Here is a 12,929-nt window from a genome sequence, read left to right as displayed (position 1 = left end):
CACGCGAAGGATTTCCCCTGACAAAACCTTGGGGAAACTATTTTAATGGAAAGAGCGTGTTTGTGCCGCTCGCAACTTAGAGGTGGCATGTGGCAGGGGCAAGGGGAATGCGGGGGGCTAAAGGGGGCATGGAAATGAAAAGCACATTTTTGATTTAATTATTCTGGAGAAATTCATGCAAAGGCGAGTTCATCCCGCATTTTATCCATTCAGCAACCATTTGCTTACTCAGTTCCATTGATTTGAACAGTTTTACTCTTTCATCGTTGTGTTGTTGTTATATTTGATTGCCCTCCGGAGAATACAGAATCGAAACAAAGGAATCTGCGAAGGGCTGCCTTCATTGTTTATATTATATGCTTTGATTTCAACAAGGAGGAACTCGCTGATTCAAATCCAATTAGTTATGAAGACCCCAACAAAAGCGGGGCGAAGAACATGCTGCCGCAACATGTTGCTTCCTTGGGGCGTTGCCAGCCAACGAGTTGCCTTATGGCCAGGATCCCAGCAAAGGGAGCAGACTCGGGAATTGTAAAGGGTACAGAAAGAGGCTCTGTTCCTCGCTGCTGCACTCAAAACACACAAAACTTTCGCCAGCTGCATGGCAAAAGAGCAAAGTTTACGACGGAGGTGGAGCAGTCAGCCAACCACCTTCGACGGCACTTAAACGGATGATAGCCTCGATAATGACTCGATGGCCTGCTCCTGTCGCCACACTGAGAAAATTCAAGCCTTGCTAAATTCAGTTCCCTAATACAGTTCCCAAATTCAGTTTCTAAATTTGGTATAAATGTTTTTGAGCACGAAAATTGCCATCACATTTACAATTAAATTTGGAATAGAAAAACTTAAAAATTGAATACCCTTACACAGGTTATTATAATTTCAGTCAGGAGGTTGCAATGCAGTGAACGTGATACCTCTGAAGAAAAAAAAAAAAAAATTATTAAAAAATTAAATTTAATTAATTGTTAGAGACTTAAAAAACAAACTTAAAGAGGTATGCCACTTTAAAATCTGATTAAAATTAGAAAAGCTGTGGACTTAGAATTAGTGAATTTTTGTAACTTTTCAGCAAACCCACTTTTTGGGAATGGTTAATTTTCTCTCAGTGCACCTGTGACCACAGGGATGGAGCGGGCTCGCAGTGCCATCGTCACTTTCCTGTCGACACTTGCCAACTGGCGCAACTTCAGTGTCGTCCATTAAAGCCGCTCGCTCGAAGTGAAATGAGAAAGTGCCCGCAACTCGTTTCAGTTTACTTTCACCCGTGGAAGACTTTCACTGTTGGCAGGAACAATGGAAGTCACGGGTCGATGGATCCTAGACCAGGTCAAAGCCAGCCATTCTGCACACTGTTTGTGCTCCTTTATGCATAATGCATGCATGTGTATACACATAGAGTATGTACATACAAATATGAGCATCAGCCGTGTTAGCGACATCAAAGCCCATCCGAAACGGCTTAAAAACTCATAAATTAGCCGCAAATGTTGGGCCATTTGAATTCAAGACGCGAATTCACATTACTTCTGTGCGAATGCCATGGGTTTCCGCTTCCGCGACGCGAGAAACTCAAAATTGCCGAAGGATGTCGGCGGCAATTGATGCACGGGAAATGAGAAACGGCAATTAGCGATTCACGGCTGCCAAAAGAGCAGATATCGATTTTGAAACGCTTTTCTTTTCTTGGTGACATGAATGGATGGATGGATGGATGGAAAGATAGATAGATGGATGGATATCCATTCCGAGACACTTGATTGAAGAAAGACGAGTGAAGGGGAGGGGAGGGGAAAACGAGCGTGAAGATGACAGGCTGTAAATGTCCAGGGAGCAACGGTGCGTATGAGCAATTCGAAAATAGTTTGTGTCCCAGGCACGTGCCACATGCCCTCGAAAGGGCTCCCAAGAGCTCACTTGCCACAGAAGCAGCACTGCAAGGGCGAGTCCGGCATATTTGCAGCAACTATTTGGCCTTTTGAAAAGTTTCTCTTGGCCAACAAACCAGCTGTTTGCTCCTTCACTCGAAACTAAGCCAAACGAATCGAATCGAATGGCCAATTCGATTGCGACTGCTTGAGGCTGCATTCGAGTGGCCCAGACTTTGACCAGCAATGCAAATTACTGCCCAACTGGGGCGTTCTATAATTGGCAATCCCTTCGATCGATTGCCACACGCAGTGGCGCCACGGCACGACACCTGGCTACCTGGCAACCTGGCTACCTCTCTCCACCTGGTTGCACTCAATCCTCGGGATTGAAAACCGGAGTACGGAGACTGGAAGACCGAAAGAGCGCTGGAATTGGTCCACTTCGGCAGTAACTGCTCCAATGGAACCCAGACAACCAAAGAGCAAATGAGAATTCGAGCACTTTAAGAAAAAGTAGCCTTGGGAAAATAATTTACTTCTTTTTTGCTTGTACGAATTTTTAGAAAATGGGAAAAGCTTCAGTTTGACGATTTGATATTATTTTAAGATGGTAACATTCATTTATTAAATTCCTCAGTAGTTATATTTCAGAGCACATAAACATACCTTTGAGAAATTAAACAAAATTCCTGTGGTATTCCAGATTATTGCGTACCTTTTCCATCATATCCCCCAGTTTTTTCTGCCAGTGTCGCTTTCCCAGGCAGATCCGATAAAGGGAATTGCAGCGCATTAACACAAGCGGTGATTAATGCGTATTGCCTGGCAGTAAATACTTTAATCGCACCGAAATGAGTTGCTGCCCTTCATCAGCTGCAGCAAATCAACGAGGACTCAACAGATGGCCCTTGATTACAGGAATGGTTCTTGGTCCTTGGATTGCAGCAGCTTTTTCAACGATTAAGTAGGATACTTCGGGACGTCATCCTCCTTTCCTTCCGCCTTTGGGAGACTAATCAAAATGTAACAGCTATGGAGCAATTAAAGTCGCAATGGCAGACAGTTGCCGCCTTCCATTTGTATTCATGAATTTCATCCGAAAATGCGCCGTGCTCCTGGCCCCGTTTATTTGGCACATCATCATCTTCTCGACGCCCCGAAGTGTTTGCCTTTGCCAACGTTTTTTCCTTCTGGTATGCAAATGAATGACATGGCGATGACACGGCAAGTTTAGTGACTGCCGCAGACGGTACAACTACTACTACAGCCACGATGGCTATATAGTACCTACATACTCTATATATGTATACTCGCATATAGAACACCCAGTATCCTCATTCGCACATCCTCGTCATTCCCGTGAAAATCGTCTCCTTTGCCGTCAAATAACTGCGACAGTTGCTCACTTTTGCCGCCATTAACATGCCAGGCACAAAGAAGGAATAACAGATATTCAGTTGGGATATACGCAGCTGATATGCCCTATTTATATGGTTTTGTACTTTGATTTAATTTAGTACTTATAAATGAAAAATATCAACAACTTTGCATTGAAATCATAGATCTATTATTACGAATCCATTGATGAATTATTTACAATTTTGTCTGACTTAACTTTCATTTAATAAAGTATCAACAATTTTGAGAACCCAAAAACTTTTACTGAAAGGATTTGTAATGCATTTAAAATTTCTAAAAATTCCAAAATATAAAATAATATTATAAATTATTAAGAGACTGTGTAGTTATAGATTATATTTTAATTGTATAATTATATTTCAAATCAATAAATCAAATCATATTAATACCTTTACCAACATCATACTTGTTTGACTAAAAATAGGATTTAGAACCCTCTTATAGATTAGTCTGTCAAATAGTTTAAAGGGCAATTCAGCTGTGGTTAGAATCAGTTACCCAAACCTTTCTTTTCCAACCCTTGAAACAGAAAATTAGCTGATAAATCAGCTTGTGTGTGGAGGACTTCAGGTGAATTAACACTTTTGCGTACATATTTTGTTAGCGGTTGATGAAAGAAAGTTGAACATGATGACTTAGCCAACAGACAGTTTGGTTTTCTGTACTTTCCCTCGAACCTGAGTGTATAAACACCTTCGGGGTTTTCGGTTCTCGATAGAGTGCCAGTCATCGTGTCCTTATCTGTTGACTGGCATGCCCAAAAGTTCCCTAGATATTCGCATTCGCCATGAAGAGGCGGAAATAATAAAATGCAAAAATATTATTTTTTAATTAAGTCATAATAGCAATGTCTGTCGAACAGGACGAGGGCTAATCGGGGGATCTGGTCCCCTGATTCCCTCCATCGCCCCAAATGCCCGGGGAATGCTAATGACCTATGCTGGAAAACCGGCAGGAATAATTCTGTTTTTAGACTCTCGCCAAATGGGAAGACAGCCGAAACGTGCCCACAGTTTTTTGGAGAACGCGCACGCAGTTTGCATATTTTCACATCATTTTGCATTTCTTCAAGGACAAACTGGAGTTCCGAGTGGGCTTGAACTGAACACAAGGATTGCCTCAAAATTGCAGAACCATTACGCGATAAAAGCCAGATGAAATGCCATGAAATGCGATGAAATTTCTTCTACCATAGTAACTACGTATTAACCAAAGTGAGTAGCCATCAAAAGCGTAATTACTTGTATCGGACCGACTCGAAATGGCCAAGAAAATCGAGGGACTGCGAGTCCTTTTTGGCCGGGATATTCGTCACTCATTTAATCAATCAATTAATCAAAAGTTACCCAGCAAAAGCTGCGGGGATTGAAGCGATTGAAAAGATAAGGACGGCACTTAAGGGGTTTATTGAAAGAAATTAAATTAAATTCTCACGCTAATGAGCACCGCTTTTCGGGTTTCGGGAAGTGGGTGAAGTGGTTGGGTGGTTGAGTGGTTGAGTGGGTGGGGGGTAATGTGGTTGAGGGCCTAAACTGTTGCCTAATCCGCCGTATGTGCACTTTATGCGAGTAATTTCGTAATTTGTTCTGGCAGCCAAAAACTAATTTCGTCGTTGGTTTTTGCATTTGCGGCAAGAAGAGTTTGCAAGTTAGCAAGTTGGCAAGTTGGCAAGTTCGCAGCTTGGCGTATAGACTTTTCATCATCATTCTCGGCTAATTCATAAATCATGGCTGGACGAACTCGTGGCGCTCCTGCCGTATCTTTCCACCTCATTTGGCCAGGCTCGGGAATTAATCAAACTTGAAGGAAGGAGCACTTTGCACACGGCGCGGCAGAGAAGATGTCCTTCAACAATTGTATCGAAGGCACCAAAGGTGAGATAAGGAGCAAAAACACATACTAACCCAGAGGAAAATAATTAATACAACTTAAACAAAAGAGGAGTTTGTTTACATTATCTGTTTGTTTGTCTATACATATGTTAATTCTTGAGCTAAAACCACTCTGGAAATGGGGAACTTATTGATCACATATTTGAACATCAATAATAATAACAACAATAGTATTTAAAGTACATATGTTCGGATAAGAAATAAATACAAATGAAGCAAAAATAAAAAAAGCTAAGGAATCTCGCTCCGCTTAAAATGAAATACCATAGGCATCCAATCAAAATTTATTGAAGGAAATATTGCCACGGCTTTAAAGAGCTATCCATAAAATTAAGTTATCCATACTATTTACAAGAAACAATATATATTTTGCAGCTCTTAGAAGCTGTCGTCGTCTTCATCGTCTGTATACAATTCATATTCCTCGAACTCGAATTCCCCGTCACTGGTTTCATCATCATCATCATCAACATCTTCAGAGACGGAGTCGGATTCGCAATCTTCCACGTCCTCCAAACCGTACTCCTCATCAAAATAATCACCTCCTTCCTCGTTGTGGGTTTCCTCGCCATCGCCGTTATCCTGATTTTTCTGGGATTGGGATTCGACTTCCTTCTCATCGTTGGCCACGTTGTCGTCGACGTTCTTCTGATCTTCTAAACCTTCTTCTTTTTCTTTTTCTTGCGCTTCGGCTGACCATCATCACTAAGATCATCCTGCGATTCGGAATCCGATTGATCCTCATCCTTGGCCACGTTCTCGTCGACGTTCTGCTGCTCTATTTCATCCTGGCTATCATCGTCACAAACTTCCAGCTTCAGCCTTTTGAAGGGATTATGGAGTGACTTCACCGAGATGTAACGTGCATCCATCACTTCGATTAGGATATTTGTATACTATATATTATCCACAATTTTTCTCTGCTGTTCAGCTTGTCAGAATTTTTAAAACTTTCTCGACTGTTCAACTTCAAATGACAGAGTGTGTGGCCGAGATTATGAACAGAAAAAATACCTACTGCGATTTAATCAGTTTCAAAGGTTTTTGAACCATCACTTCGATATGGTGGGAACCCTTCATATTGAGGTTTTTATCAATTATATAATATATAATCGTAGGAAAAGGGAAGAAACACATAAAGGTTATACCCGGGTATAAATTAAAAAATATTTTCAAGAACTTTTAAAGCTTAAGATATGCGAAGTTTAAGTTATTTTTATAAGACAAACTTTTTAGTTAGATAGGTAAAATTGGTATCGTTTTTGTGTTGTTGTTTTTAACTTTAAGACCACATATTTTATTGGTAAAGCCCAAAAAAATAATTATTACATATTTAATCATAATAATAACACAATACTAACTTGCTTGCCTAGATGACTAATAAGAAAAACAACTGGAAAGTTAAGGAAACCAGTTAAGGCATATTTTATTTTAGCAATTTAGGGGTCCACAACCTGCAAGAAATATCGCCAAAACCTAAAATTTGCTTCTAATAACTTGGGTAGGTAGCACTTGATATTCTTGCTTTAAACAACAACGGAAACAATTCAATGACTTGGGGAATGGTTTCTAAAAAATATCTGGAGATGGTTCGTTGGTTCGGGAGGATCGGTGGCGTGTTGGCAACTTCGGTCGGTAATCCTGTCCAGGACGAAGGGAGCGCTGCTCCTTGCGCACATTCCAGTGCATATTATACAGATCCTCATCCTCAGATTGCACTTCTCCCAGCGAAAGTTGAGCCATTTTGGAGGTTGTTGGCTGCTCACCACGACGATTCCTGGATAGTTGCTTTGGATCCAACTTGGTTTTGGACACCGAGTCGCCAGGACGAGCCTTCAGTAGTGGTGGCGTCTCGGAAAGGACCTCAAACGAAGTGGCAGAAGCCTTTCGCTCCAGCACACGATTCCTAATAATATCCTTTTGTATTTGCGAAATCGAAAGACGCGGCATGGTGAAGTTGAGTGGCTTCATTTGTGCCTCCGCCATGCGTTTCTTAACCATTCCAAAGATGCTCGTTTCAGAGCGATGATGATCCTCCGAGGATCCATCGTTCGCCTCAAATTTGGCAAGGGACTTCTGTCTGAAGCTCGACCAGAATTTTGCATATCGCTCGGCGGTGGAACTAGTTTCCGATTCAGTTTCCCGATTCGATTCTGGTGTCTCCAAATCAGCCGTTGAGTCGAGAAAAGCGAAGCTGTCGATGTAGAAGGGCTTTTCCGGTGGCTTCTCCACTCCGGGAGTTATCTGGTACTCGAGCATTTGCAATTTGTAGACATTTAAGTGATACCGCATCCGGCGCATTTGGCTGCGAACGAATTCGGCACTGAGGTGGCTGCCCAACTGGCCGGCAATCTCCTCCCAGGCGATCTGCTTCAGCTCCACATCCTTGTACTCGGACGAGGAGGTCTTCCACAGGCAGGGACGCTCCTTGTAGAGCTCCACCAGCCGCAGGGTGAACTCCTGCCTCTGGGTGGAGGGCAGCGATGGGGCAGCACTTCGCATCGCCAACAGGCGCTTCTGCCTTTCAAGGCGTTTCTCCTCCATCATTTTGGAGCCGTCTGTCTATCAGTTACTTTGTTACTTTCGGGGGAAGGGAGAAGTGTTTGCCATGGCCTTCCATTTTTAGGACAAATTATCGAGCTCATCGCATACTATTCACTTTAGTAGTATTTTTTTTTTTTTTTGAGAAAGTGCAAATTGGCTGCGGTAGGGAAACGAGATAAGTCAAGAACACAGAGCTGATGGTTTCACAGGTAAATGTTGGATGCGGAGGAGATGTGGAGGGGGCGAAAATTGCATGCATACCCGATGCCATCACTCACATTCCCCACTGCATCCGCATAATTTGTGCTACAGAGCTTGTGGCTCAAAGACATAAGAATGTGGTAAACTGTGGTAAAAATGTGGTAGTCGGCAGAAAGGAAGGAAAGGAAGGAAGACGGCACAGGCGGATGCAAATGCATCCCATGAAAGCCCCCACAAAAGGTGCCACCCACGAAGGGAATGAGAAGGAAATGGGAAGGGAGTGGAGAGGAAATGGGAAGAGAATGAGAGGTGAATGGGAAGGCAATGAGAGGTGAATGGGAAGGGAATAGAAAGCAATGGGAAGGGATTGGGAAGGGGAAGGCTCTGAGAAAACCTGCCAGTGCTGTCAATTTCTCGTTTTAATTTTAATATGCAACCCAGTACCATAAGTACATGGGAATTTATGGTTTTTTGTCTTTTGTTTGCAAAAGCATAATAATGTTATGAATGCATATTATGCATATAATAATGTGCATTGAACAAGTTGCTCTCTAGTTTTAAGGCACTCGTTGGATTTGGGTAGTACATATTCTTTACAAGCTTTCTCATTATAAATTTTAAATGAAAGTACCATATAATATATAATATAATATATATTATAATAGTCTTCTCAATCAACTAAATAAGAAATCAATAATAAATAAGTATAATTACTTTGCTTTAAATTTTTGTATACACAATTCAAAGCTAAGTTTGCTAATTCGAATATCATTATTCTATTAATAGTCCCTAATCTAGCCATCTGTTGTCATCTCTACGGCTCACAAGATTAGGTAACTCGAGTGGAATTAAATCGCTGCTCAGGCCGAATCCGTCAACGCCAAGCATTTGTTGTCCTGTCGCATTGACGCCTGAAGGATCCATGTCCGGTAACTAATCCTGGTCGCCTGGGGTGGTGAACTTCAGAAGGAGAGGGGAGGGCATTTAATTAATTTCCACCACCACCGCCACGCGACGCCCACACGTGCGTGGCACTATGGTATAGTATTTGGAGCGGACACCCACGAAATGCCAGAGATTGCGACACTCCGGATTGGCGTCGTTCGTCAAATGCAAATGTTACGCACTTTACGGCAAATTTGAATAAACAAAATGTTTGCCAATTAAGCGGAGAAGCGAAGAAGTGGAGAGCCAAAGGGAAGTGCGCCGAAGTTATTTGCTGGAATTTCGTATTCGAATTCGAATTTTGCAACTGTGCCGCCTAACGAACGTGAGTAATTAGGCCTAATTGGCGTTGGGCCTTCCACGTTTGCATAATTCAACAATGAATATTGGCCAAACAATCGTCCGGGGAAAACTGACAGCATTTGATTTGATCGCTTCCACAAGAAATCCACTAATTGCCCACAGCTGGAAGATTTTACTAAAATTTTAAACAGAAAATAAATGAAGTAAATTACTTGAGACTTCAAATTATTTTTTTGCAGAAAGAAATGTTTGCTTTTGCTGTTTCGAAAAAAAAAACCAAATATTAATATTCCAAATTTAAATAAATATATAGAAGTTAATAATCATAAAAATATTTAAATATAGAAAAATGATAAAGAAAACTAAGTACTATAGAAATTAAATAAAGTAAATTACTTGAGACTTAAAATTATTTTTATGTAGAAAGAAGTGTTTGCTATTAATAGTTTAATTTTCCAAATTTGCTATTAAAAAATGTAAATTTTCAAAATTTAAATAATAATGTAGAATTTAATTTAAAATTATGGTAGAAATCAGGCAACTTTTTATCAACAAAACAAATTTTTGTATGCTAAACTATTCCGTCTTGCGAATTCCTGAGTGTAGGTACAGGCTTTGACAGATTTATCAGATTCACCGACGTAATTAATGTGTATTCAAGCCTCGAAATATCACCGGTTGAAGGAAAGTCTCGTTCCAGGAGCAGAATGATTTCACGTTGACAGTTTTGGGTTTGAAATATGCACACGAGTGATTAATGCAGGTTCGCATGGAGCGTGAACTTGGCGGCTGATTTGGCCACTTGTGGATTGAATGCCACCCACTGTGACGCTAGATGTCAACTGGAATTGGCCTGGCAACCCAAGGAACTCATTTGCCAGGTTGGATAACTCATAAGCCGGATAGAGTGCGGCTCCATTGAGCTGGCTTCTGCTGGCTTGCCAATCAGGGACATCGGAATTAGTTTTCTCTCAGTTAATTACAATGCACAATCAATGCGACATTGTATTTTGCGGTTACGACTTCTATAAGCCGATTAAAAGGAATTCCGTTTGAAGAATTTAATTGGCCAAAACATTTCGATTAATCGTATGGTCAATTTCCGATGGACAAAATCACTTTGTTTTTGATGACAAGGATTTGCATGGCCAGCCAATTATCTAATTCACTGAACCATTTAAAAGGGCAGCTGGAAAAATAGAAAAATTAGAGAAAACATTCCTTGAAATTTATATGGCCGGAGAAAACCTTAAAAACTTAATTGAAAGAGAAAATGCAACATAGAGGAAAAATTGAAAGACAAAGCTGCAAATTGAGTGCAGTGAATATAAAAATGTAGAGGATGGAATGCAGATATGTTTTAGCGGAAAAATATTGCGCTTCTTTATTAGTGAAGATACTCTTTTCAATTAAGTAACGTTTGACATTTAGCCACGACCTCTTTACGAAGAGCTGGAAAACTTTATTTCTTCTATATATAAATATACTTTTTTTGTCGACTTTTCAGCTAGAAGTTTTGGCCAATAATTTGACCGCCAGGTTGTGTACATAATGCCCAAACCCTCGCTCCTCGTTGTTCCGGAATTCCGAATAGACAAACGAAAATTTAATAAAGTCAGGCCCAAAACAAGTGCCCAGTGCGGTAATTGAGTTTTGATGGTCGAATGTCAGTCGCCTCGTCCTGCCACATCTGCTGTCAGCATGTAAATAAGGGCCTGGCCGCAAATAGCCCATCACAGATGCCCATCCATGGCCATCCCATCCAGTTCCAGTTCCAGCTCCGGTTGCCTAACGACCACCATTTGTTGCCATCGGTCCGCAATATTCAAGTCATCGTGGGGTCGGGTCGCCCGTTCGCCCATTCGCATCCCCAATTGCTGAAGGGCTCGTGGCCAGTCATGCTCTCCAAATGAGTGCGAAAAATGTTGCAACTCTTGTGGCGACTCCAATCAGCCAGGGCTCCCTCCAATCCTGCCCAGCAACCAGTGGCCACAGCAGAGGCATCCGGATTCGGTTCCCAAATGGGCAAATATTGTGTTGAGTGATCGACAAAAAAATTACCACCTGCTACTACAATTTTTTGCAACTGAAAAAGGTAAATGTTTTCACTGAATTTTTATGTAATACGTTTTTTAATATACTATTTTAAGTACGGCACATTTTTTCGCTAAGAATGTATTTTATTTTCATCGCAGACGGTACAACCCAAACATTTTATTTTTTATATTAACTAACCTTTTTTTTTTGTGATAACACTTTGTAATGTATTACATCGCAGACATCAATCGTGAATTTTTCAACAGTTTTTGTCATTTCGGGATTATTAAATTACAAAGGTTTTCTTTTTTCTTGATTTGTTAACTAGCAATTGATTTCAATTTAATCTCAGACCGATTAATACTGTTCAAACATTTTAGCCCATTAATTATTTGTAGGCCTTTAAATAAAATATAAATAATACTTTTTGTTAATATTTTTGCAGGTTTTATATTTCTCACATTAATGTGAAGCTTGCAAAGGAAAAGTCACTTTTGAATTGCAATGCTACCTTAAAACGTATTTAACCATTAATTTATTATTAGGGAGCAACGACAATGCATAATCATAAAAATAAAATAAATTTAATATTTATCAAACAGGTTGCATCCTGGTTAATTTTCTTTCTCTCTGTGTAGCTGTGTGTATGTGTGTATGTGTGTATGTACTCCCGGCGGAGAACGAGGAGAAGGGAGGCTCGTGTCCTGTTTGCACACAGCAAATTGTGTTTAGAGTTGATGCAGTGCGTCACAAGGGATTCGACAGCCATTGCAAATGCATTCGGGCAGAAATCAAGCGATTTCCCGGCTCCATTGTGCGGTGTACCATATTTACTCGTGTCGGTTCCATTTTCATTAACAGTTCTTGTGGCTGCAGGGCAGCCGACGGGAAAAGATTTAGAGTCTAGACCAAATAAACGTTCATAGGGTGCTGCACTTAGAGAAAAATGTCTACCTTTACGTTTTATACTTTTATTTTAACTATTTATTTCAAATATTTAGAACTGCTTAAAAAAACTCATTTAAATTCTGGTTTAAGAGTGTTGTAAACAACACCACAAAGAAATTAAAAATATTATAAAAATAATTTAATTAATTTAACCTTTTAACTAAAATTACTGAAATTAAAATGGGCTAATTTAATTTCAGTAATTTTAGTTTTACAACAAGGTTTTTTTAACTGTACATAAATATTTGCTGTGGCTCTTTATGATTTCGTTGCAATTTGGCGAAATATTCGAAAAGGTCATTAAAAAAAGATGTGGGTTCACTTGTATTAAAAACCTCATCATTTGCGATACGCGGATCAAAGGCTTTATTTTCCATAATATTTTGCAAAAGTCGGAGGTCGAATCGATTCATTTTCCAGCATAAAGATTCTTTTCTGCTATCGAGATTATTGGGTATCCATTAAAGCCGCCCTTTAATGATTAAGTGGGGAGCTTAAGTCTTCAACCGAAACGACTTCCGAAAGCCTCCTTCGGTTTTATTAAAGTAAGCCCTGTTCTGCACCGATAATTGGCATATATACACCATTAGGCCATACGGAACGGGAATTGAATTTGACAGCAGACAGAGACCTCCACGCCAGGTGTTGACCCAAAATGGAGGAAAAAAGGGCGTTTTTTGATAAGGGGACCCACCCAAATCCGAATCCATGGCAGGAAATCAAAAATACTCCCAGCTGGCACCTTAAATGAGATAACAAGTTTGTA

At 40.4% G+C, this 12,929-nt stretch overlaps 2 protein-coding genes across 2 annotated transcripts; both read right to left on the bottom strand.

The window, feature by feature from the left end:
- Positions 1-5,563: 5,563 nt before the first annotated feature.
- LOC108088555 (pheromone-processing carboxypeptidase KEX1-like) lies at positions 5,564-6,057 on the bottom strand. The gene is made up of 2 exons (XM_043207384.1): positions 5,848-6,057; positions 5,564-5,776 (listed from the first exon to the last, which is right to left on the bottom strand). The coding sequence occupies exons 1-2, from the start codon at positions 6,055-6,057 to the stop codon at positions 5,564-5,566; spliced, it is 423 nt and encodes a 140-aa protein (XP_043063319.1).
- A 529-nt stretch (positions 6,058-6,586) lies between these two features.
- LOC108088577 lies at positions 6,587-7,783 on the bottom strand. The gene has a single exon (XM_017186427.2). The coding sequence runs from the start codon at positions 7,730-7,732 to the stop codon at positions 6,755-6,757; it is 978 nt and encodes a 325-aa protein (XP_017041916.1). The 5' UTR covers positions 7,733-7,783; the 3' UTR covers positions 6,587-6,754.
- Positions 7,784-12,929: the final 5,146 nt, after the last annotated feature.

The sequence above is a fragment of the Drosophila ficusphila genome, unplaced genomic scaffold (assembly GCF_018152265.1).
Source record: "Drosophila ficusphila isolate 14025-0441.05 unplaced genomic scaffold, ASM1815226v1 contig_198, whole genome shotgun sequence".
Classification (NCBI taxonomy): domain Eukaryota; kingdom Metazoa; phylum Arthropoda; class Insecta; order Diptera; family Drosophilidae; genus Drosophila; species Drosophila ficusphila.
Note: the sequence above shows the minus strand (reverse complement) of the source record. Positions and strands in the feature narration are given on the sequence as shown.

Excerpts from the sequence above, each read along its gene's own strand:
- LOC108088555 (XM_043207384.1), bottom strand. The coding sequence starts at position 6,057 with ATGGATGCACGTTACATCTCGGTGAAGTCACTCCATAATCCCTTCAAA. Across the intron at positions 5,777-5,847 it reads AGAAAAAGAAAAAGAAGAAG|AAAAATCAGGATAACGGCGA; the intron begins GTTTAGAAGATC and ends TCCCAATCCCAG.
- LOC108088577 (XM_017186427.2), bottom strand. The coding sequence starts at position 7,732 with ATGATGGAGGAGAAACGCCTTGAAAGGCAGAAGCGCCTGTTGGCGATG.